The 27,029-nt window shown below is 44.6% G+C and overlaps 1 protein-coding gene across 3 annotated transcripts in view; it reads left to right on the top strand.

The window, feature by feature from the left end:
* arhgdig (Rho GDP dissociation inhibitor (GDI) gamma) overlaps positions 1 to 25,974 on the top strand; it is a 150,560-nt gene extending 124,586 nt beyond the window's left edge. For all 3 annotated transcript variants that reach the window (XM_086000848.1, XM_086000846.1, XM_086000847.1), the window contains exons 4-6: positions 16,289 to 16,365; positions 23,385 to 23,448; positions 24,257 to 25,974. In XM_086000848.1, coding sequence (XP_085856974.1) covers positions 16,289 to 16,365; positions 23,385 to 23,448; positions 24,257 to 24,456 — 341 coding nt within the window. In that variant the 3' untranslated portion in view covers positions 24,457 to 25,974. The remainder of the gene's footprint in view (positions 1 to 16,288; positions 16,366 to 23,384; positions 23,449 to 24,256) is intronic.
* The last annotated feature ends 1,055 nt before the right edge of the window (positions 25,975 to 27,029 follow it).

Raw genomic sequence — 27,029 nt, 5'->3', positions numbered from 1 at the left:
ACAGCCTCTCCTGCAAATCTTCAACTCCGCTGACTCAGAGGCGGATGCCCACGGTCGACGCCCGTTCTGTTTCTTTCTTCCTTCTGGCCTCGACCTCTGATAACTTCGCTTCAGGGATGGATCCCCATGAGGTGGTGCAGACTGTAGGTAAGTTCGTATTTGCTCGTCGCCAGTATTATGTCCGTGTATAATTGAGACACGGACTGCAGGAGTTGATTATAACAGGTCTTTACTGAATGGAGACAACCTGGAACTACTATGCAAATGTTACTACACAGGCTTATATACAGGGGTGGTCACTACTGGTACTGCAGTATACAGGGGCTGCAGAATATAGTTCCTTCTGCAAAGTACATACACTACAATATTGATGAACCTTTCAAACTCCCCAGTCTCTGGAAGCATGTTGACCCCACTCTCAATGCCACTAGTCTCTCCTTCAGTTCCTTGATTCGTAAATATTGTTCACAGCAATAGGCCTGTCAGAACTGCACAGCTCTGACAACTGTAAAACATATTACAGTATATGCAAATCGTTACTGTCATTCTCTCTCCATCGCTGTGCACCTGAGGCCCTGATCTACAAGTATTTACAAACCTTAAAATGTTCTGTACTTGAAAATGTCATTTTGCTCAGTCTGCTGTGGCCTGATTCTGATGGTTTCCTCGTTTTTGACCATCACTCTCTGGGACATACTATAGATTGGCGGTTAGGATCAGATCAGCCATGATCTTATTGAATGGCGGAGCAGGCTCGAGGGGCCGATTGGCCTACTCCTGCTCCTATTTCTTATGTTCTTATGTTCTTATTTCTAATTTCCTTCAGGCAGTGTGTATGCTGGCTCTGATACCTCCCTCTTCACTTTTCTCTCTCTCCTCTTTCCCTTTCCTGCCGCGAACACCACTGTCTCTGCTTTTCACTGTTTCTGAGCTACTGCTGCTGCTTTTCTGTTGCATGTCTTTACCATGGACAACCGTTGCTGTTCCGCATCCTCACTCGCCCTCCTTTGTTGATGGGTGCTGCTGCTTTCACACATCCCGTGACCTCCAGCTTTGAGCATTGTCTGTGTTACCTGTCTTGCTTCTTTTAGCTGTATCACCGAACCTCACAAGTGTGGGTTGACTACTCAAACAGCTCATGGTTCTTGAGACAATCTATCACCGTGGGATGAGTTTTGGGCTTTCTGAAGGCTGAGTTAGTTGATATTGTTATCAGTTGGAGCAGAGATGAGGACAGTGGCAGCTTGGATAAGGAATTGGCTTAAGGACAGAAAACAGCGAGTTGTGGTGAATGGCTGTTTTTCAGACTGGAGGATGGTAGACAGTGGTGTTCCCCAAGGGTCAGTGCTGGGGCCACTGCTTTTTTTGATATATATAAATGACCTGGATATTGGAATACAGAGTAGAATTTCTAAATTTGCCGATGACACCAAATTTGATGGTGTGGCAAACAGTGATTATGATATCAATCGACTGCAACAGAACATAGAAAGGCTAGCAGAATAGGCAGACAAGTGGCAGATGGAATTTAATACAGAGAAGTGTAAGGTGATGCATTTTGGCAGAAGCAACAGGGGGAGGCAATATACACTTAATGGCACAGTTTTAAAGAGTGTGCAAGGACAGAGGGACCTGGGAGTTAATGTGCATAGGTCCCTGAAGGTGGCAGGACATATTGAGAGATTGGTTAGCAAAGCATATGGGATCTTGGGCTTCATAAATAGAGGTAATGAGTATAAAAGTAGAGAAGTTATACTGACCCTTTATAAAGCGCTGGTTAGGCCACAACTGGAGTATTGCATCCAGTTCTGGTCGCCACAAAGGAAGGATGTGAAGGCCCTTGAGAGGGTGTAGATGAGATTTACCACAATGGTTCCGGGGATGGGGGATCTTAGCTACAAGGACAGGTTGGAGAAGCTGGATTTGTTTTCATTAGAGCAAAGGAGGTTGAGGGGCGATTTGATAGAGGTGTACAAGATTATGATGGGTTGGATAGGCTAGACGGGGAAGGCTGTTCCCACTAGTTGATGGTACAAGGACTAGGGGACACAGATTTAAGGTTTTGGGCAAGAGATACAGGGGGGACACGAGGAAAAACTTTTTACGCAGCAAGTGGTGATGACATGTAATTCACTGAAACCGACGGAAGTGGTGGAAGCGGAGACACGCAATGTTTTCAAGGGGAGACTGGATATACACTTGAGGGAAATAAACTTGTAGGGCTACAGGAATAGAGTGGGGGAATGGGACTGACTGGATTGCTCTACAGAGAGCCGGCATGGACACGATGGGCCGAATGGCCTCCTTCTGTGCCGTTATGACTCTACTATGACTCTATGACATTATCATTAGTCTGGACTATGGGTGTGGGGAAAAAAGCAGCCAGGTTACTACTCCTGGAAAATGCATGGGTGTGAATGTCGAATGATGGGCAGCATTGGACTTGGCTGCAATCTTTTTAACCCCTCTCCCATCCAATTTCCAAAATAGCCCACTGATGCTTATGGTCTAGGCTCACAGATAAAGAATGATTTCCTAAGCAAAGTATCTAAGACCATAAGAACATAAAAAGTAGGAGCATGAGTAGTCCATTCGGCCCTTCGATCCTACTCCGCTACTCAATAAGATCATGGCTGATCTTCTACCCCAATTCCACCTTCCTGCACTATCCCCATATTCCTTGATTCCCTTAATATCCAAAAATCTATCGATCTCTGTCTTGAATATACTCAACGACTGAGCATCCACAGCTCTCGAGCATAGAGAATTCCCAAATTCCGAAGAGCTGCTGGTCCCAGTAGAACTGAGTATTAATCACAGGCTTCAGCAAAAGAAAGGGTCAGAGGGTAGAGTGACCAATAACAACCCAGCTGTATGTGGCTTCTTCTGTAACTGGTGCCAGGGTCATCATCTCAATATGTGAAACATTTCATTAATTTTAACCTTTCCAATGTTATTATTACAATATAGAGGAGAGATAAACGTTGATTACCTAGACATGCTCCAAATAAACAGATGTAAATGTAGTAACAGCACAACTTTCATCTGTATCTGAGCACTCCTCAGATGGAGACACCTGAGTACTTTACAGGGCAGTGGACAGAGTGCACACTGAGCGAGGAGGAGAGAGAGGAATTGCAGGTGGTGGTGGGAGTGGGGCGGGGGGGTGGGGGGGAGGTGGGAGCAAAACCACAAACAAAGAAGGGAGTTAAGGAGGCTTTTCAAAGTAGGGAGAGAGATGAGAAAGTGTAGATGTTGAGGGAGGGAATTAAATAGCAGGATTTGGAAGTCTACTGGTTCTTGTAATTAAACTTCCCCAACCTCGATTAATTAACTGATCATCCTGCTGCTGACAAACTGAACTTTGGAGACTGTTCGTGTTCCTTACATCACATCTAATAATGTCTAATGTTTTGTATTGTATTTCAGCTGCTTATTGGGTGCTCTTATTGGACCTAGGTTGTTATTGCAAGGAAATTCAGTACTTCAAGCTTGAAACACTTCAGAGACTTGAGCACAAAATCTAGGCTGAGGGAGCGCCGCACTGTTGGAGTCGCCGTCTTTTGGACGAGACGTTAAACCGAAGCCCCGTCTGCCCTCTCGGGTGGACGTAAAGGGGGCGAAATTCCCATCGTTAGCGCTAACGGGGCGCAAATGGCTTTTCCCACGCGTCTCCCATGAACTTCCACAGGAGGTTAGCGGCAGCACTACCGGGTATCGCCCCAATCTTCTGCATCCGGAGATCATGACATCATCTCCGGGCGCAGCACCTCGGGAGAAAAATCTCCCCTCGCACCCTGCAGCAGCACCGGGCGATGTTACCGACAGCTGCAGGGGTCGCAAACAGCGAGGCCGACCGCTCGCGGAGCGCCACTTAAAGGCGCGGTAAGTGGCCAACATGAAAAAAATCGGCAATTAAAAAACAAAATTCTGAGCACTGGATGCGGACTGAGTGCCGCGATCGGTCAGCCCGGCACTCAGCTTGATCAGCTTGGGCTGATCGCGCGGCACTCCCGCAGCCCGGTGCTCCAGCTGATGCCCAAAACAAATTATAGAGCTCGCAGCGGGGAGCCTTTCCCTTTAATTGAGGGAAGAGCCCCTGCAACGCGCCAGCACCATGCATGGCCACATGTGGCGCTGTTGAGCACATCGCCCCGGATCGGGACATTCCTCACCTCTTGAGCTCCAAAAGGCAAGTGGAGAGCTTGATTTCGCACTCCACTTCCTTTTTGGAGCAAAAAATGGGAATTTCTCAAATGTTTGAAAAAGTTTGCACCTGGCACTAACTTTTCAATCATTTTTGACTTAGCACCCCAAATATCACACTGAATTATATCGAAGAAGAGCAGGGGAGTTCTCCCCGGTGACCTGGAGCCAATATTTATCCCTCAACCAACATCACTAAAACAGATTATCTGGTCATTATCACATTGCTGTTTGGGAGCTTGCTGTGCGCAAATGGGCTGCCATGTTTTCTACATTATAACAGTGACAACACTTCAAAAGTAATTCATTGGCTGTAAAGCACTTTGGGACATCCTGAGGTTATGAAAATTGCCATATATATGAAACTCTTTTCATCTTTTTAATAATCTCTAACTTGGAACTTTCCTGATGGATGGTGTAATTAATTAGGCCCCCACAGGTTGAAAGAAAGATGATGTCATCTGTGCATGAAACTAGAAATGTCAGATTAAACGGCAATGGAATGAATCTGGAGGCACAATATAGAATACCCATGTATCATTGGAGATGGCAGTCTATGCTGCGGTGAATGATGGTTTCCAGTAATTGCTTATTTTCTTGTTTGGTATCTGACAAGAACAAGTACTATGCTGAAGCAGCTGATTATATAAAGGTCATCCTAGTTGCTAGGGACTCAAATATATCTGTATTGTAACTTCTAGCAACGAGGATTTCAATGGAATGGGTTATTTTTCATGGGTAATAAATCTTTAGATGACCATTTTATTATGGATTTATAGTAATATTGATTATTAAACTGTAATCTGGAAAAAATCCCTTAAATTTAGTTTGCTGGTAATTAGCTGGGCAAAGTATCTTGTACCTCTGATTCAGGTTGATGCCCGAGAGGAAGGACAACACTTCATCCTGTTAAAGTCAGTGCCAATGCTTGCATGTCGGCAACTCAAAATGTATTCCTGTCCTGTCTTGATGGAACCACGTTTGTCCATAATTGTAGCTGTGACAATCTCTGTGGCAGCACTGCTGACACCATTCAGCTTGAAGTGATCAGTGTTGTACTTGACCAAGTCCAGAAACTTTTCAGATGGACAAGTATAGCTCTAGGGGGATGGATCTCATAGGTGAGCTACATTTGTAGAGTAGCACAAACAGAAAATGGTGGCAATAAGCAGCAGGTTTGTTAGCATTTGTAAAGAGAAATTAGCATTGCTAGCAGTAAAGTAACTGGGAGGGGTAAGATCTTTTGTATTACAGTGAACAATTTTAATAAGAGAATGTGCATATTTGTGGTAGATTACATTTTTATTATATTGTGCAGTTTTAATTAAATATATAAAAACAGGAGAGTGAGGTGGCAACTCAAGCTGGAGAATACCTATTTTGGCTTACTGCCCTGTCTATCTGAATGGGACAGTTTATAGTCGGAGGGAATAGGAATCAGGCAGAAGAAAATTTGATTTTTGTAGTACAACAAAATATCTCTTTTTAAGTAAGAGAATTGAAGGGAAGGAAACTGTATGAATAAAAATGAAGGTAAAGGAATTGATCTTAGGATTCACCTTTTTAGTGTGTTAAAAGTGAGGGCATCAGGACTGACTGTCCAAATGAACAGATAAGCATACAAGGAAAAGAGATTAATTTGAACTTGAACTGAATTGCATTTCCATAAAATTTAAAGTTTCACGACTGCTAAATGTGCAAAATCTTCAGTAATATTTCCTCAGCTGAGGTTTGAATCTTTCGATCAATTTCCCTGGCTCAGGGAGTACATTATTTTGTGTTGTGCCACGCTGCACATGTTGAATTTCATCTACGACTCATACATGAGGGAATTTGGTTTGTCCATTTCACACGTCAGATCTACATTCACTGTAACTGCCTCCCAGTATTTTCATCCAAATGAACCGATCAGAGGCTCAGCAGGAGGCTGAAATAATAGGGGTGTGGAGTCTAATAATTGAAGGGAAATTGTATCTCGAGGTCTACAAAAGAAGTACAAAACATTTCTATTGCTTTTTCTATACTTTACCTTTGCTCTTTCAAAGTGAGAGATGTGATAATGGGAAATGGATATTCTAGTTGCCATATTGAGCACTTTCAAACAATTGTAGGGTGAATTACCTATAGGAAGAGTCCTATCAGCTCTGTCTAAATCTCAATCCCCAAAAAAGTATACCAGCAAAACATTTCCGCTTAATATACTTAAATAATTGCTACAATTACCCAGTTAGAGCCAAGTTTGACAGGTCAGGTTTCTGACGTTTATATTCATTAAGAAATAGGACTATAAATGGGCAGGCTTATTCCACTCAACCAGCTGACTGAGATAGAGTGATACAGAAAGAGATTTCATGCTGTCATTCTGTGCTGGATTCAAACCCAGGTCCCAGAGGTGGAAGAGCGAAGCTGTGACCCGCTGTGTCACCCAGTGCCTCCCACTTATACATTTAGTGGACCTGGTGTATACTCTGTGGTTTTAGTGATCACTTTAGGAAGTATGTTATCCCTTAAAAGGAGTTCGGTGATAGCAAGGGAGAAACCTATATTTAATCACTCAGTTAAAATGAAAAACTTCCACTGTGCAGTTCAGAGAATTGATTGTTGGTAATAAAAACACTTCTCCCTGCACTCAAACCTAACCAATTCAGTGTAATTGTTTTTGTTATACTAACTATAATATGTAGCCATCTTAATATTTGTCCTGTTCAATATTGAGCTCAGCCAAATCAAGCTGTCGGGTTTTACTTTGGTTTTTATTAAGTCCTATTGAATATAATGTCAGCACTGGTAAATGTAACGCAATAATATGTATTAAGCTTAAAACTACCTCTTAACTAAATAGGACATCTCTTCTGCCTCTCTATCCATTCACAAGAGTATGTTGTTAATGTAATGATACCTGGGGTATTGGAAGTGTGTGTATGGAAGAGTAGGGGAGTTATCCCCGGTGTCCTGGCCAATATTTCTCCCTCAACCAACATAACAAAAACAGATTATCTGGTCACTTTCACATTGTTGTTTGTGGGAGCTTGCTGTGCGTTTCCCACATTACAACAGTGACTCCACTTCAAAAATACTTCATTGGCTGTAAAGCATTTTGAGATGTCCGGTGGTCATGAAAAGCACTATAGAAATGCAAGTCTTTCTTCTTTCTTTCTTTATGCCTGTTGCTCACACTAAGTTGGACGGTATGCTCTCTATTTTTACCAGTATCTGTCGTCTTTGAGTTGCTGATTCCCCCTCCCTCTAATTTGGTTCTTTCAGTCTTTTTCTTTTCTGCTTGTGTCTCTGCTTTTGTTTTTTTCTGTATCTCTCTTATCTGGTTCTTTTCCTCTTTGCTTGTTGTATACTTTCTTACTCTGTTACCTTCTTCCTTTTCGTCAGGGTCTGATGCCTCCTTTTTGTATGTTTTCCAGCCCAGTGGTAGGAAAGCAGCAAACGGGAGGCCTGGTGGAGCAAGGAGTGCAGTGACAAAGGCCAGAGGGAGTGCAGGGGGTGGGGGGATGGGAAATAGGAAACAGTGACTGTGGCCTAAGGTAGGAGACCAGGACTCAGTGAACAAGGCCCACAGCAGCAATTGAAGCTATAAGGTGAAGCGGCCAAGGCAAGAACAGATTAATGGCTGCATTAGGAAACGAGCGAGATCCAACCAGCTTCATGAGGTGGGTGGACGCACTACTACCTAGGATTGAAAGTTAAGTATAATTGTAAGTGTCCATACCTTGTGTAACATTTGCATATTGATTTATCATTGGCCTGCAGGCATCTGTAAGGAATACCTATTATATTCACATGTGATCACATGCTGAGTTGTCATTGGCCTGCAGGCATCTGTAAGGACTGCTATTGTTTAGAAGACCCAGGGGTCCTGACTCCATCTTGTCCACACGGTGCTGGATTGATTGAGAAAGCTTACAGACCAGATGCTTTATTAAGAGTTTAAACTGTAATACTCCGTTGTCCTGCAATTTATTATTTTTGTACAAAGTGTGCAAAACAAGATACCTTGTACCTAGCTTGCAGTTTAAAACTAACTCTTAGGTGTGACACCCATGCCTGATGGAAATAACATGATATGACCTCAGAAAATGTATGCTATATGTAAGGGTGTGTGTGTGTGAGAGAGATAACTGAACCAATAACCACAATCTAGATAGTGTTACAGAATTATGTCACACAATGCTATTACAGTATTGAGAAGGTTAACATATATGTTCAGTGCTGTATTTATGCAGGTTTCATATTTCTATAGTTTAGCATGAAATGGGAAACAAGACACTTCCTGAATTGGAAACAAGAGTGTTTAACGTCTGCTTATCGTTTTTTTCCTGAACGGTGGTTATTATAATGAAATGTATCTCATTTTGTTTATCAGCTCCATTTTTCTGTTATGTTAGCAGTGGAACCTTGATTTTTCACAAATCAAACCAATTTCTGGCCAGTAAATTGTTGTGAATTCCCCAAACACTAATCCTCCAGTTCAGTTTTATGCTTTGGTGTGTGTTCTAAAACACTTGCATCTCTTCTGGCGTTTCTGCTGTGGCAGGCTCTTCTCCCCAAGCGATAACATTTACATTGCATTACTGGAAGCCTTTCATTGCGGTGAAACTAAATGCAAATCTGTTCAGATACACGATACTCAAACAGCACAAAGAAACCTTTTATTCTGGTGCTGCTGTGGAAAAATATGCAAATCTTCAGGCATTTGTTAAATTTTTAAATGCAGTAACAAATTTGTTTTGGGATAAAGGATGCATTTATAGTTTCAACTAAGATTTTATTCAGATAACAGTTGAATGTACCAGCTAGAATTCTGAATTAGGGTACTTCATTTCGGGCAGATTTTTTTCTTCAATTGTTTGCATACATGAAAGAGGAAATGGGCCTATCATTTTCCTATGTAAATATTTATCATGTCAAAAGCTGTTGGTCATGATTTCTTTACTACAGTGTAGCTCTTATTCACTCTACTGGGTGTTTTGGTTTTGTACATTTGCCTTTTCTTCCTGTATTTGAGTGAACTAGTAGGGGTGATTATATCCGCAGCATAACAAAGACCACCTACTTCCACCTCCGTAACATCGCCCGTCTCCGCCCTTGCCTCAGCTCATCTGCTGCTGAAACCCTCATCCATACCTTTGTTACCTCTAGACTTGACTATTCCAATGCACTCCTGGCTGGCCTCTCACATTCCACCCTACGTTAACTTGAGGTCACCCAAATCTCGGCTGCCTGTGTCCTAACTCGCACCAAGTCCCGTTCGCCCATCACCCCTGTGCTCGCTGACCTACATTGGCTCCCGGTTTAGCAGCACCTTGATTTCAAAATTCTCACCCTTGTTTTCAAATCCCTCCATGGCCTCGCCCCTCCCTATTTCTTTAATCTCCTTCAGCCCCACAACCCCCCGAGATATCTGCGCTCCTCTAATTCTGCTCTCTTGAGCATCCCTGATTATAATCGCTCAAACATTGGTGGCCGTGCCTTCTGTTGCCTAGGCCCTAAGCTCTGGAATTCCCTCCCTAAACCTCTCCGCCTCACTACCTCACTTTCCTCCTTTAAGACGCTCCTTAAAACCTACCTCTTTGACCAAGCTTTTGGTCACCTGCCCTAATTTATCCTTATGTGGATCGGTGTCAAATTTGTTGTCTTAAAATACTCCTGTGCAGCACCTTGGGACGTTTTACTATGTTAAAGGCGCTATATAAATATATTGTTGTTATTGTTGTGATTCTGCAATCCAGCGTTCTAGTGGAGAGCCGAGTTCACAGGGTGCACTGGTCGGAGAATCGTCGCAACCTCATCTCCACCCCGTGCTCCCTACCAATGGGTCTGTTCTGCTGGGAATGCAGAATCGCTTCCAGTATGTCTACCTGAAATGTATCGGCAGCAGATGGAGACCGAGTTAGTTTTCTCAGCAGCTGCTGGTTTAGATTGTTTTTGTGCTCTTGCCAGTGCCGCGAGCTCCCAACGCGCAGGTCTTCTGCAACCAGTGAAATCTCCAAAGTAAACTTGCCGGATTGGCTAAGACCAGTGGCCGGGAAGACCTGTGCGTTTTGTTTTAACACAAGGGGAGTAGGTTTCACTTTCGGTGGGACCAGAAAACTGGTGCCAGTGGATCAGCCGCCTGTTAAACACCACACCCAATGTTCCTTTCCATTGAAGTCAATGGAACGGAATAATTATTGCTGTAACTATCAGCTGCGACAATATGCCCTTTATACAAATACATGAACTCATTTTATTCTTCCCGTAATTACTTTATTTGAATGTAAGCCAATTATCTTTCTGAAGACTTTGTTAATGCACTTTGTCACTGAGTAATATCCTGTCAGTTGGGTTGAATCTGTCTTTCACTGGTAACCAAAATGAAACCAAACAAAATCTGCTCTTAAAGTATGATTTTATTTGCGATGTTTTAAACCCTTTCACACTGATAATATTTGCAGCTGACCAATACATGAAGCATAGAACAAGATGTTGACTTCAGATGACTGAGATGGAAAACCATGGAGTCAAATTATTTTTTCAAAGCCTTTCAAGTTGCCCAAAACTTCCTCTCTGCCAGGACTTTGATTTCTGGGCTGTGATTGTACAGCTTGGGGTAGGGTGGTTGCTGCTGCTTTATCCATATCTTTACTTGTCTTTGTACAATCTTTGTATCCAGTTTGGTACAGTTGGCCTTGCTGGTACTTAATGGACACTTGTATCCATTCTAACAATGCTTTGACCTAATAGTTACTGTCAGGCCTGAAATCTCCATTCTGCCTCTGATCTGCCTGCCGTATCTTTGGGCTAATTATCAACTTGTAAGTAAAACTGGTGAGCATGTTTTCTTGTTCTGTATATCGCTTTTCAGGAGGCAACAGATAAAATACCATACAAGAGATTACCGGGCAAAATGATGTTATGTAGATATTGGAGATAACCTTGTGGTATAGGTAGGAAATTTGGTTCGGAGGCAGGACGAGATGAAACGGACCTTCTCTGAGTGGCAGACAGTGACAGGTGGTGTCCCACAGGAATCGATGCAGCAGCCAGTTCTGACCTGGATTTGGAAATAGAGGGGAGTATATTTAAGTTTGCAGGTGATACTAAACTAGGAGGTATGATGAATTGGTAAGAAGAGAAGAACAAATTATTATAGACCATCAATTAAACAAGTGGGTTGAACATTGGTGAATGTAGTTTAATGTAACAAGTGTGAGTAGTGCACGTTATATATAAGAATGGCAGATGGCAATACAAGCAAAAAAGAAAGATCTTGCATTGATATTGCGCCTTTCACAACTGCACAATGTCCCAAAGTGCTTTACAGACAATGAAGTACTTTGGAATTGTAGCCCTTGTTGTAATTTTCGGACAGCAGGCAGCCAATTTGCACATAGCAAGATCCCACAAACAGCAATGAGATAAATGACCAGATAATCTGTTTTTTGGGGTGCTGCTTGATGGATAAATGTCGACAGGACACTGCTCTTTTTCAGAAAGTGCCATGGGATCTTTTACAACCACCTGAGAGGGTGGAGAAGACCTCGATTTAACGTCTCATCTGAAAAGACGGTGCAGCACTCCTTCAGTACTGCAATGCAGTGTCAGTCTAGATTATGTTCTTAAGTTTCTGGAGTGGGGTTTGAGCCCACAACCTGCTGACTCAGGTGAGCATGCTACCACTGAGCCAAGTCGGAAACCTAAAAGGGGCAATGAAAGGATTAGCAAAAGGACATAGACATATGAAAAAGGACATGGAATGACCAATTGGGTCATCCAGCCTGTCCCATCAAAACATGGTGCAGTCTACGTGCATCATCAAGCCTGCCCTCTCTCTTGTCGTGCTGTCCCCTGGGGAAGGCAAAAATCCTTAAGGAAAAAGCACTGGGAAATTCCTCTCTGATCTGATCTCCAAAGGTAATGAAGCAAGCTGCAGTAACTGATAATTATTGCAGTTATTCCTCCCCTACCATATATGACTTGATGTCCTTGGCTCTCAGGAACTTGTTCAGTCCCTTTTCAAGAACTGTAGTAAATCCATATTTACTGTACGTTTTGGTAATTTATTCCAGAGGTCAATGACTCTCTAACAAGAAATACTTCCTGGCATTTAACCAAGCTTTCATGTTTTTATATTTTATCCTGATGCTCCCTAATTCTCCCATCCCTATCCAGCTCAAATAACCTATTCACCTGAATAGAAACTACAGGTGCACTATCCCTTATCCGAAACCCTTGGGACCAGATGTGTTTCGGAATTCGGAATTTTTCGGATTTCAGAACGGTATTACGGATAACACCCTAGCGGGGGTCTGGGCAGCACCCCGTAAGCAAACACATGAATATTTCTGCAGCGAACCTTATGAATATTCATACTGAGTGGGATAAATAAAGACTATAAATAGTATCACAGTTTATTTGTACAGTAATAATTTGGTAAATTAAATAGTGGGATAAATATAAACCATAAATACTCTAGTACAGTTTATTTGTAAGGAAAACATTCAGTAAAACTTCAAACATATACAGGTACAAACTAAGCTAAATACCTGTACATATACATGCAGTAAAGGTACATTACATCTGGCTTGAGGATCTTGGAGAAGAGGGTACGTCAGTGTTGTCATCGTCGTCATCGGGTTGGAGTCGGACATCTGAAGATGGGCCAGGAACAGGATCCTCAAGTGATGAAGCAGCACTACGACAGACGGCCTTTTAAAAAACTTCTTCCAGTGTCATCTGTCTCATTAACATTGGTTTATGTCTAAGCAGTCTCTCTTTAATTGAGTAAACTTCCATAATCTCTTGCTCACTGATAAATGCACGTTGTTCAAGGCCAGCAATTAACTGATCACACATTGTCACCATATCGTCTATGGGGATTTTTTCACCTGTGTTCACAATGCCATCATCATCATCACTACTATCCTCATGCTTGTCTTTATTTAACACCATTTCAGCAATTTCCCCATCACTCAACAAATGCACAACAGGTGCATCATTGTCAATGTTCAGCACTTCTTCGATGTCAGCTTCCTCTAACTTATTTACACTTTCGGATGATAAACCTTTGGCGTAAGTAAGGAGGTTTGATATCATCATCTTCTCCTTAGTGACAGGAAATCCTTCAAAATCTTCATCTGCAGGTCCATCTTCATCAAACATCATTGTAGGCCAAAGTCTGTGCCAAGCATTTGTTAATGTTGGTTTATCAACATCATTCCAAGCATTAGCAACTGCGTAAATGGCATCCTTAACATTGAACTCTTTCAGGAAGCTTTGGATTCCTATGCCTCTGTTGACTGCATCAAGCATAGAGTTCAAAAAAAATGATGTCACATTAGGGGGAAAGTTAATGCCGAACACATTACTTTTCACAAGAAGTTCAGGAGGGGGATGTGCGGAGCAGTTGTCCAGGAACAATAAAATTTTGCAGTTTTCTTCCAGTCCACTTTTCCTGCAATGAGCTCGTATCGCTGGTACGAAGTGGTTATTGAACCAGTCAGAAAATATTTCTCTGGTTACCCATGCTCTCTTGCTCGCATAATAATGCACAGGTAAATTGCATCCACCTTTCAAACATCTCGGATGTTGGCTTTTTCCAATCACCACCAACTTTAACTTGTGTGTGCCTGCAGCATTGGCACACCCAAGAACAGTCAACCTGTCCATAGCGTCCTTAAAACCTGCTGGTGCACTCTCATCAGTCGTTGTTAATGTTTTTCTAGGAACGTAGCGCCAGTACAGAGCTGTTTCATCAGCATTGTAAATTTGTTCAGGTCCGAGGTTTTCATCAGATATTATTTTGGCAAATTCGTCAATGTAATTTTCAGCTGCTTCATGATCAGCAGAAGCTTTTTCACCACAGATTTTCAGATATTTTATACCATGACGCTTCTTAAATTTATGCAGCCTACCTTCTGAATATTCACACTCAACTTCAATGTTCAGTTCTTCATGGTATATTCTAGCTTGTTTCATGACCATCAAACCAGTCAGTGGCACACGTTCACTTCTTCGTTGTCGAATCCACTCAATCAGCACACGGTCAAGATCTTCATTTTTTGCCCTATGCAATTTTTTCCTATTTTCATTAGTTTATGGTCATCACTGTCAGTGTAAAACTTCAACAACTTGTCTTTTTGTTTCTTTAAGTAATATACGGTGGTAGTTCCCACACCATATTCTTCAGTAAGATGCCGCACAGACACACCACAATCAAGCTTCTGCAATAACTCCACTTTCTGCGATATCGATAATGAGAGATGTTTCCTTTTCTTCTTCTCACTGTTACCCATAGGGGTATCTTTTTGACATTTTCACATCACAAAATAACAAAAAATATCAGAGAGCAGCAGACGCACGTGTGACAGCACTGAGACACAACTGACGCCTCACACCTGCGTGGGTCAAGCATCGGCCGCGTCGGGTCATGTTTGGCGCCACTCGGGTCAAATTTCGGTTTTCAGAGCTTTTCGAATTTCGGAATTGCGGATAAGGGATAGTTGACCTGTATTTGCTTCATGATTTTAAAATCATAATCATAGCACCACGAAGTCTATGCTTCTCCAATAAAAAGAGCCTTAAAACTAGGTATCATTCTGGTGACCCTACCCAGGACCTTATCTAAGGCCTTGATATGCCTCATCTCGTAGGAGCCAAAACTGAGCACTGTTTTCTAGATGCAGCCCTACCAAGACCTGTGGTAAGGTAATTATTGGTCAGGGTACATATGTTATTACAAGCTATCGCACAAATGGAAAGCTGATCAAAAGGTAATGGGATGCTGGACTTCATTAGAAGAGATATAGCGGGTTAAATTTGTGGGTCCCCGGCCTAGCGTTATTCCCGCTGCGCACAAATGGTGAGGTCCACAGAGCCCTGGATATTGAGCCTCGGACTGCCACTTGGACAGCCATGGTCAGCCTGGTCTGAGGCTGGAGGTCTGGTTGCAGGAGGTGGCAGAGTTCTGTGACCACCTCCTTTGTGACGCGGAGTCTCCTAATACACTGCTCCTGGCTTAAGTGGATATAAGAGAAGTGCTCTCAGAAGACCCGAGGTGGGTAAGGCCTCCTGTTGAGTGCCCTCCTGGCCCTCCTCCTCTTCCCTCTGTGCGTATCTTCTCTTCTTCGCTGCCTTCGCTCCCTCTCCCTACGATATCAAGCGCGAGGGGGACTGCCAATAAAGCATCCATGACTGTGAACAAGTATTGTGAGTAGAAGCCTTTAAATAAAAATGAAGGCATTCTCCACTTGCTACAACACTCCCTGTTCCCTTAGAACCTTGAAAGAAGTTTATAAAGCTGCTGGAGTTGCAGAAAGTTGCACAGAGCCAGTCAAAGTGCAGAAACATGTCGGGTGCAAGTTGTTGCTGATGATCCCTTTAAATATCGCTGCTGCAGCCCCCTTCCTGCTTGTCAATGCTTGCTCAGCTCATCGCACTTAAGGCCTGCCAGTAAGTGGAGTGGCGCACTCGAAACTTGCCGATCGGGCATTGAGTGAGTGTTGCACACTCACTGACATCATGATCTGCATCATCTACATATCCCTAGCGGACATTGGCAGCGCTGCCAGCCATCCGAAAATGGCGGTTGCCGCGGGCCCCACCGGCAGCGGGTGGAAGAGCGGCGGCTGCCACTTTTTTGCCCGAATCTAGCAGTAAAGGGTGGTGCTAAACCTCTGAATTTCTCGGCCAAAGCCTTTAACCATTTTCTTGAAAAGAGGTGCTGATTCGGTGAAGAGGAAAAATATGATTGCAACAATTAATTGTAAAGTATATACAGCTCTACTTCCTTAGTTTACTGGATTACTAAACTATTGTGAGCTAAAGTAATTATTAATTATCAGTTCTGGGAAGCTAAAAGTTCTAAACTGCTAAAATTCAAAACACCTGTGTGGTTTTCTGTGTCTTATTGTGCTAATAAAGGCCTCACTACCTGACCTATTGGGCAGCAATGCAGTTCCAAAATGAAATGTAAAATTTATACTAAGAGGTTATTACTACTGGTGTATATAATGCCTCACTAGGACAGTTATATGAACCATAATGTAAGGAACAAGGTTTGAATTGCTCTGTTATACAATTTATTTTCCAGGTGACCTGGTAGCTCTAAAGAAGAAGGCCTTTGTGCTGAAGGAAGGTGTAGAATACAGATTGAAAATTAACTTTAAAGTAAGAAATTTTGTTTTAATGCCATGCTCTGCAGTAAGTTATATTGAACTGTTTAGAGGGAATCCAAAGTCTCGCTCTCAAAGCTTGCATATAGAATAATAATTACAAGGCAGCACTCTAATGGAGGGCTTTATAATGGTCATTTGAACCTCGATTACATTACTGCCTTAATATTACTTCCTGGTATTTTAATGCTTACAGTATTTGATTTTTATTTTATGTGTGGGGTTTATTGTCCTGTTCAGTTTTGTGCTTCCTATCGTTGGGCATCAAACTATCTGTGCGCCGCATGTGCTTGGTGATAGCTGATCACCCAGCAAAAGCTTAATGGGAGTGAAATTGATCTTCGTCAATAGCGCAAAACAGACTGGCCGGAATTTTAAGCTGGAGGTGGGTTGGAAGCAGGGGGAGGGGGTTCAAAAGTGGGCGGGCAACCCGGGAGAACGGGTTTCCCGCAGGCCCTGTCAAATTTAAGGGCAGAGCCTGATTAACATTTCAAAGCTTTGGTTCCCACCCGCCGGTAGCCAGATGGAGAGGCTGGCTGGCTGTGGGTGGGTAGGCCTGTGGCACTAGGCCACAGACAGGAGGGAGGGAGGGATTGGGGAGGTGGTCGGGGGGCCAGGGGAGAATCGGGCTGGGGGTGGGGTGAGTGGTCGGGAGCTGGAGGATGATCGGGGCTGGAGGATGATCGGGGCTGGAGGGGGGAGGCCGGAGAAGCATTGGGAAGCAGGTGTTTGGTGGCTGGAGGGGCTGGCCAGGAAGGTGATCGGGGGCCGGAGGACGATCGGGTGGTGTGTATTGGGGCTGGAGGAGCATCGGGCCGGAGGGGGAAGACAATCAGGGACCAGAGGAGGGGGGTCCGAGGCTGGAGAGTTATCAGAGGCCTCGTTGGGGGGGGGGTTGGAGGCCTTGGGGAGGGGAGGTCGGGGGTTATCGCAGACCTTGTTGGGGGATTGGAGGCCTCGGGGGGGGGGGGTGGGGGGGAGGTGTTGTCCGATCACAGTGGGTGGGTGGGGCAGGGACACTGGATCCAGCAAATAAGTAGAAAGACACTTACCTCCTGGATCCAGCAGTCCTCATCGTACTTTAGCTGGCGGGTTCCTCGAGGCCTGGGAAACCCACCTACCCGCCCACAGTTAAATTTTTAATGGTGGATCACCTTGAGGCATGCCAGCCTCAATATAATACTTAAATGGGAGACCCGCCTCCTGGCAGCGGGTTGGCTGCCCCTCCCCCATCCCGCCTCCGTTAAAACTGGAAGTAGGCAGGTTGGGGGTCAGGATTCCGTTTTTTAACTCTTTAATCTCCCACCCGACCCCAACCCACCTGTTTTTTGGGGTTAAAATTCCCCCCACTGATTCGCCATCACCTGTTTTGCATTATTGCTGAAGACCAATTTCACCCCAAGTTTCTGACATTACTTCAGAAACATGCTATTTATATCAGAGCGTTCTTTCGACAGTAGATGTATTCTATATAACTAATTTTAGCGTTTGATACATGTAACAAATTCATATGCCTGCAAGTCTAATCATTCTCTTTCCTTCCCCGCGAGTTATAAATGGTGTTTTATGCCTGTACTATTATGCGTTCCTCCGTATAATGTATAATACAAACGTTGGTTTCTTTTTGAACCGTTGCCTTTATCTAAAGATTTTTTATGATAGATTGCATTAGAACAATGTTACTATAGGAATTACCTCTAATTCCTATCTAAGAATCGAGTTCGACTCAGGCGATCAAACAAACGAGTTTTAATGCAAAATTAACGAGTTTAACAGATTGTACAGGAGAACCACGAAAACAGGTCTTTGCTGGTTGGAGGCTCCACGAGGACTGCTAGGGCGATCCCGTGGATGGCGTCATGATGTCATCACGTTTCTCCCACGCTTGGGTGGTCACGTGATTAACGGCATGACGTCATCGCGTTTATCCGCGCTTTGCTGCGGTCTTAAAGGGACCGCGCCCCGTACATGCAAACAGTATGTACAAACACAGAAATCACTAACAGACTGGTACAGGCTTAGGTTAGAGCAAAACATTGTTAAAGGGAATTATATATAGTTGCTCAGAGTCCCTTAGTGGCTCTGCCACATGCGCCCCCCCAGAATTCTCTTTAACAGAAAAAGTCAAACGGTGAGGGGGTCTAACAAGCCTGTCAGAATGACTCCTGTACTCCCGAAGTGGAGGCTGCTGGACGGCTGGCGGTTGAGCGGGCGATTGCACTTGATCCGGAGTGACGACAGTGGATGGCCGATCTCGTCTTGGCGGCTGTGCTGTCTCGACGGGGCGGACAAGATCCAAGCGTGCCGGCTTTAACCGGTCGACTGAAATGTGGTCCGGTTTACCACCGACCTCCACCGTGAAGGTCTTGTCGCCTGCCTCTAGCACGCGGAAAGGACCAGTATACGGGGCCTTGAGCGGATCCCGGTGTGCATCGCGGCGGATGAAAACATATTTGGCCTTTTTTAGCTCTGTGGGCACGTGCAATCTCTGAAGCCCATGGTGCGATGTGGGGATTGGCGCGAAACATCTGGCTGCCTCCTGATGACTGTGAAGCTGACCTGACGCGGACCATGGCTCCATCGGCGTTGGCAGGAAATCCCCTGGGACTCGCAACGGCTGACCATAAACCAACTCTGCAGAGGAAGAGTGAAGGTCTTCTTTGGGGGCCGTGCAAAGGCCCAACAGAACCCACGGTAGCTTGTCCGCCCATCCAGCGTCCTGGAGACTGGCCCTCAGGGAGGCTTTCAGCGATCTGTGAAAACGTTCACAGAGGCCATTCGCTTGAGGGTGGTAGGCTGTAGTGCGGTGCAATTTGACGCCGAGTCCCTGAGCCACTGCATTCCAGAGCTCGGAGGAAAACTGCGGTCCTCGATCCGAAGAAATGTCAGTGGGTACTCCAAAACGGGCGACCCAGGAAGAAATGAACGCCCTGGCCACGTCCGCCAAAGTAGTGGATGACAGGGGCACCACTTCTGGCCATCTGGTGGTGCGGTCTACCATGGTCAGAATGTGAGAAAAACCGTGTGAAGGTGGAAGTGGTCCTACCAGGTCCACATTGACGTGGCCAAAACGCCGCTCCGGAACCGTGAAGTGGCCAATGGGGCCTTGATGTGGCGCTGTACCTTGGCCCGTTTACAGACGACGCAGGTTTTGGCCCAGACACGGACGTCCTTATGCATGCCGTGCCAAACGAATTTAGCTGACACGAGCTTCTGAGATTCCTTCGTTCCAAGGTGCGACAACCCATGAATGGCGTCGAAAACCTTACGGCGCCAGGCGACTGGCACGACAGGGCGAGGGTCCCGTACGGAGACGTCGCAGAGCAGCGTGGTACCTGCCGAATGAAACTCAACGTCGGCCAACTGGACACTAGTGATGTTGGCTCGGTAAGCCTGCACCTCTGGGTCTGAGACTTGGTCTGTTGCCATGAGGGCGTAGTCGATGCCCAGATGGACTGCATTGACAGTCGCGCGGGAAAGGCAGTCTGCCACCAGGTTGTCCTTACCGGCCACGTGCTGGATATCCGTAATAAATTTGGATATGTAAGTCAGCTGACGTTGCTGTCGGGCTGACCACGGTTCGGCGGTCTTGGCCATGGCAAAGATGAGTGGCTTATGGTCCACAAAAGCGGTGAAAGGACGTCCTTCCAGCAGGAACCAGAAATGGCGGATGGCCAGAAAAAGGGCGAGCAACTCCCAGTCGAAAGTGCTATAGGATCTTTCGCTCCGTCTAAGTTGCCGGCTGAAGAATGCCAACGGCTGCCACGTCCCATTCACCCACTGCTCCTGAACGGCACCAATTGCGTAGTCTGACGCGTCAGTGGTGAGGGCGATGGTGGCTCCTGGTAAAGGGTGTGCCAGCATGGTCGCGTTGGCGAGGGCGGTTTTGGTGTCGGAGAACGCTCGGTCCATGTCATCCGTCCAGATCACCGGGTCCTTGCCAGTCCTGCCCTTGAGGGCCTCGTACAGGGGCTGCATTAGCAGTGCTGCCTTAGGCACGTAACGGTGGTAGAAGTTTATCATGCCTAGGAATTCTTGCAGAGCCTTTACGTTCTGCGGGCGTGGAAAGTGTGTCACCGCCTCCATCTTCGCCTGCAAAGGAACCACTCCCTCTGCGGTGATGCGATGCCCCAGGAAATCGATTTGTCGCAGGCCAAACTGGCACTTAGCCGGGTTGATAATCAGGCCGTGTTGGCTGAGGCGTTGAAAAAGGGTGCGTAGATGGCAAAGATGTTCCTCTTTGGTGGGGCTGGCAATCAAAATGTCATCCAGATAGATGAAGATGAAGTTGAGGTCCCGCAGCACGGAATCCATCAGGCGTTGGAAAGCCTGGGCAGTGTTCTTTAAGCTGAAAGGCATGCGCAGAAATTCGAAAAGGCCAAATGGGGTGATGACTGCGGTCTTCTGGATGTCCTGTGGGTGCACCGGGACCTGGTGTTAGCCCCGGACGAGGTCGACCTTGGGGAAGAAGCTGTTTCCTGCCAAATGGGCAGAGAAATCTTGAATGTGGGGAATCGGGTACCGATCCGGAGTGGTGGCGTCGTTCAGGCGTCGATAGTCGCCGCATGGTCGCCATCCGCCGCCAGGCTTCGGAACGATGTGAAGGGGTGAAGACCAGGGACTATTCGACCGGCGAATAATCCCTAGATGTTCCATGGTGGCGCACTCCGCCTTCGCAACCGCCAGCTTGCCAGGATCCAGGCGCCGGGCCCGCACGTAGACTGGGGGGCCGTTGGTGGTGATGTGATGTTCCACACCGTGTTTTGTGGCTGTGGAGGAGAACATGGGTCTTGTGAGGTCGGGAAATTCCGCGAGCAGATGGGCGAACTCGTCAGGAGTTGGGAAAGCACAGGCCACAGTGCGAGACGTAGTGTTACTGCGGTAGCAAGGGATGGAATTGAAGGTTGCCGCGTTGCTCAGTCGCCGGTTTTTCACGTCGACCAGGAGGCTGTTGGCGCACAGGAAATCCGCACCGAGAATGGGTTGAGAAACCTTGGCCTTAACAAACTCCCACTGAAACCGTTGCCCACCGAAGCAAACCTCCACACGCCGTCTGCCGAAAGTCCGGATCGCGCCGCCATTAGCCGCTTCAAGGGCGAGGCCGTGCCTCCCTGCCTGAACGTCGAGGGGGGACGCTGGCAATATGCTGCACTGCGCTCCAGTGTCGCACAGAAAACGACGGCCAGAGAGCGTGTCGGTAATGAAAAGCAACTTGCCTGCGTTGCTGATTGCCATGGCGGCCGCGGGGCGCCCGTTAGACCCGTTCTGCATTATTCGCAGCTGTTTTTTTGGGGGGAAAGCTGCAGGGAGCACGGCACCATCGTGCCTTCGCGCCGAACTGCGCGTGGTAGAAACACAGCCCTGTTGACTGACAAGCTGTGGCGGCGTCTGTAGGGGAGGGGCGCCTCGTGGTGGCTTCCGTGGGGGATGGGCGCCTCATGGCGGTGCAGTTCTGCTGCGTAACCGCAAATATTTTGTCCGCCTCTGCTGCGAGTGCCGCGCAGTCTGCTACCTCGGATCTGGCCAGGGCAGCTTGCACCTGCTCAGGTAGCTGGCTGAGGAATAATTCCCTGAAAAGGAAGCATTCCGGTTCGGAGCCCAGGAGTGTGAGCATTTGGCGCATCAATTCCGAAGGCTTGAAGTCCCCCAGGCTGGGCATGGCGAGCAATCGATGTGCACGCTCTGATTTAGTGAGCTCGAAAACCTGCAGCAGCCGCGCCTTGATGGTCTCATACATACGCTCCATCGGAGGGTTCTCGAGGAGGCTGATGATCTGTGAGGCGGTGGAGCTCTCGAGTGCCGAGACGACGTAGAGGTATCTAGTTTGATCCGCCACGATGCCTCTCAGGGTGAACTGCGCTTCGACCTGGATGAACCACGAGGTCGCCTGCTGCTCCCAGAACTGTGGTAGCTTCAAAGAAACGGCGTTGGCCTCCATGTCGTGTTTGTTTCGTGAAAAACGTCCGCAAAAGACGGGGTCACCAATGTAGGAATTGCCTCTAATTCCTATCTAAGAATCCAGTTCGACTCAGGCGATCAAACAAACGAGTTTTAATGCAAAACTAACGAGTTTAACAGATTGTACAGGAGAACCACGAAAACAGGTCTTTGCTGGTCGGAGGCTCCACGAGGACTGCTAGGGCGGTCCCGTGGATGGCGTCATGACATCATCACGTTTCTCCCGCGCTTGGGTGGTCACCTGATTAACGGCATGACGTTATCGCGTTTACCCGCGCTTTGCTGCGGTCTTAAAGGGACCGCGCCCCGTACATGCAAACAGTATGTACAAACACAGAAATCACTAACAGACTGGTACAGGCTTAGGTTAGAGCAAAACATCATTAAAGGGAATTATATACAGTTGCTCAGAGTCCCTTAGTGGCTCTGCCACATTACTAACTTTTTGACAAGGGCCACAATCGTTGCCTTGCTCGAGGGCCATACTGTGGAATGCTGCGACATCCTACACCAGAGGTTTTGAAACTCTGCTGTGCAAATATTTATACACTCCAAGGGGCCTGGGGTAGAGGCATAGATTTGTGCTTATGATTCTCCTGCCCACTAAGCTCTTGATTTCAGTCATATCACTCTGGGCAATTGCAAATGGAGGCCAAATACTTTACGACAGGAAGATGAGAAAAATAAAGAACCACTAGTTTTATTTTATTTGTGCCCTTTCACTTGCTGTACGGAATCTTGGTTAACCTTGTCTACTAATAGAATTGCCTTGCCAAGTTCTGCTGGAGAGCAAGAGGAGAGAAAACCGTGCATCTCAGTTTGGTCGACATCCCATAACCAGGTAGGATGTGAATGGAGGCCAAGAGGTACATGGAGCTGCAAAGCTGCTGAGAATTGAAAGGGAGATGGATGGGCTGGTATTGAGCCCCAGCCATATTATGAGTACCACTGTATAAGTGTAATGAGCTTAAGATATGGCTGTAAAATGTAATCAGTTTTCGTACATTGGTAATGCTGAAACTTAAGATTTAAATAGCTTATTGATTTCTCTTTTAGGTTAACAGGGAAATTGTTTCAGGCTTAAAGTATGTCCATTATACATGCAAGGGACGTTTGCAGGGTGAGTTGCATCATATGGTGTGCATTATAATATCCTAAATTGTACATCTAAAATCTGTAAAGTCATACTAATCTTTACTCTAAAGTAAGGAGAGACTAGTCTGGTTTGCCTAAGCAGTACATGCCTGTCCTTGGGACTGCTTCTATAATAGAGTTTGTGCCATTGCAGGTCCAGATGGTATTTTATTCTTCCCTGGAAGCAACAATGCTAAAGAGCTGGTGTTTTTCACTGTTCTTGATGGGGATTATTGCACTCTGCTGCTTGATTTTTGCTCTACTTGAAGCAAATAGCATGTTTTTACGAGAACTGATGTGAGCGCAATATACTTTTCCCAAAACAAATTCAGACCCCACAATGATAGGTCTCCTGATAGATATTTTCAATTTCTAATGGGCACTTCTCTTTTTTTGCTAACACTGATTAATGCTGAGACAAGTGCTTATTCTTCACTTGATGCTATTTTTCTTTGGCAATAACCCTATTAGAGCAAAACAAATTTTATGTTTCTGTACCGCGATTGTATTTGCATGCATTAAAATTCTAGCTTTTGCAAGTGAAGTGAAAGTAACGACTTTACATCAGGCAGCTTGAAAATTATGTTCACAGAATCATAAGCCCCAAAGGCAGCTGTATGTCCTATTGTGCCTATCCTGTACCGTTGCTAGTCAAATCTGCTTTTAGTCAGGTAGTTAAAGCTGCATGTCTAGATGGTGGCTGTCATTGAGGAATTGCTTTACTTGAATTGTTTGACAATATTGCAAGTTTTTCTTTCTAAATCCTAATTATACGCACCCCTTATCCCAAACAGCGAGTAAGGACACCTATATGGTTGGCAGCTATGGCCCTAGAGCAGATGACTACGAGTTTGTAAGTCCAATTGAAGAAGCACCCAAAGGAATGATGGTGAGGGGCATGTACACCATAAAGTCTCATTTCACAGATGACGACAAAAGTGATCACCTGCACTGGGAGTGGAAGCTGAATATAAAGAAAGATTGGAAGGACTAGGACCTGGCTCGCTTTTAACTGAGATAGAAACCAGTAGTCAGAAGGATTACTGTCCTTTGGTACCAAAGTTACTTTAAGGCTTTTTATTACCGTTACTAATTGTGTACATCATTAAATGTGCAAAAGTAACTATTTGTCTGCAAAACCTGTTGCTTTTAGTACAAGTGCTTTAGGTAGTTATGTGTGTTCTGGTGTTTTTATTGATGATATGAAGATCAATGTCAAAACACTGACTATTCAGAAATGGCTACATGTAAACATGGATATGAGAAAGATTAGACTGTTCTGAATGGCTACTAATATACTATGTAATTGCATTCATAATGTGAATAGGAAACCAATGAATAATGCATTCAGTAGAACTGTGAATACGTTGCTAAGCTTTGCGTTCAGTCACATGTTCTATAATGTATTCTACTTCTTCATAAAATGTTAGCAGATGTAAACCTGAAATAAAAACACAAAATGCTACAAGTGCACAGCAAGTTAATTGGCATCTAAAAAAGGAAGACATGTTAATATTTCAGATTGTAACACTTCATCAGAACTTCAGATATATACTGCCCTGAATTCTCTTTTTTTTCTGGATCCCATGGGTGGAATTTTATTTCCATGTGAAAAGCCATCTTAAATGTAGTAAAAAAATGCTCAGTAATATTTTAAACATTAAAATGACAGAAATAATTATCTTGTCAGTTTGCTACATAAGAAATTAAAAAATCAATATGGATAGTCACTTTGAAAGTGTGCAATGAACACCTTTACCATTAACTACAGTGACTACACTTCAAAAGTACTTCATTGGCTGTAAAGTGCTTTGGGACGTCCTGAGGTTGTGAAAGGCGCTATATAAATGCTTCTTTCTGTCTTTCTTTCTTAAACATATTAAAGCTCTACTTTATCTCATAATGGCATTGGTTCTGAATACAGAAGTCGATGCTGATGACAGACATCCTTCACTTCTAGACGTTTTAGAGATTTGTATGACCAAAACATACTTTCCTTTTTGCTGTTTCACTGCACTGACTTTTGTTAAAGATACAAAACTCGGACAAACTAGAATTTTATTGCATTGTTGTAATATTTTCTATGCTTAGGTTTGCCTTCCACAAAGCATAATTCGTTCAGATAGCTTTTTTGTGATTATTGTGGTGAAGGCAGCATGTTAAATAGTATAAAAATGTATGTTACAGGAGTGTGACATGATGGAACTAGTACAATTCACTGTTATGCCCCTCTCTCTGAGAATCAAGTATGTAACTTTCAAATGCACATTCCTGTTGGCCTCTTTCATTTCAGAGCAGTGTGTGGCATTTTAGCAAGATTCTGAAAATGTAATAAGGTTAGGGTCTGAACAATATAGGCCCCTTGCTAATGCAGTTCCAGGTTTCATCATGTTACCAAAACCTGTTTTACTCAGTATGTTACAAACATGCTGTCTTCTTGTGAGGCTCTTATTTTTCTGTGACCTGTATCCAAAGGGATGATACTTCAAATAAAGATTGAGCATGAACAGGACTCCAAAGCTGAGTGTTTTATTTTTTATGTTCGATAACAATGAAAGGTGTATTTATATCAAGCACAAGGAAATCTCTCGCCATAGCTAATCTTTAATAAATCCCCATTAGTTTTCAGCTTGGCAAATAGTGATGGACAAATCTGGTTCAATTATGTTCTGCCCTTCCTGGCCTGTTGCATGTAACATAAATTTTGTTGTCACGTATTAAATCTTAGTGCTGAATTGTCACTTTTGCCATCAGATGGAAAACAGGCCAAAGCAGACAGGCCACCCGTTTTACACACTGTCTGATTTTTGACTCCATTGACTTCACCCCATAATGTTTTATCTGTTCAATGTATACAGGATGAAATCTTCTTTAAATTGCTAATTTTGAGTATGTGGAGAAAGTATTTACCACAAACCAAATATGTAAAATTCTGAATTCTTTGGGTGCATCTTTTTCAAAGTACATGTATCCTTCGGTTTTGTTGCAAAGTAAGTTTTCAACTTTTTTTTACACAAAAGTGTGTATTTTGTAAAAGAGATGAAATTTTAGATAATGAATGCAGAATAATAATACATTGCTGTGAGATTTAACTAAGGACCTTTTAAAATCAATTTGTATTGCTGATTTAAAAATTCTGGGTTTTTTGATATATATTCATGACCTGGGCTTGGGTACAGGGGACACAATTTCAAAAGTTTACAGGTGACACAAAACTTAGGAATGTAGTAAACAGTGGGGAGGAGAGCAGCAGACTGCAGGAGGACACAGACAGGCTGGTGAAATGGGCAGACACGTGGCAGGTGAAATTTCATACAGAGAAGTGTGAAGTGATACATTTTAGAAGGAAGAAATCTGACACTAATGTCCTTCAGGGAAGGGACTCTGCCATCTCTACTTGGACTGGCCTACATGTTACTCAGGGCAACCAGGGACGTGCAATAAATACGGCCTTGCAAGTGTTGTCCACATTCCAAGAAAAAAACCAACAGATGTACACTAATAGCCATAGGTTTTATTCAATTTGAAATGTTCAGGGCATATACCCACAAGTTATAATAAAATAGA

The sequence above is a fragment of the Somniosus microcephalus genome, chromosome 11 (assembly GCF_052327205.1).
Source record: "Somniosus microcephalus isolate GS21.2 chromosome 11, FLI_Smic_1.0, whole genome shotgun sequence".
NCBI lineage: Eukaryota > Metazoa > Chordata > Chondrichthyes > Squaliformes > Somniosidae > Somniosus > Somniosus microcephalus.
This window is presented reverse-complemented; position numbering and strand designations above follow the sequence as displayed.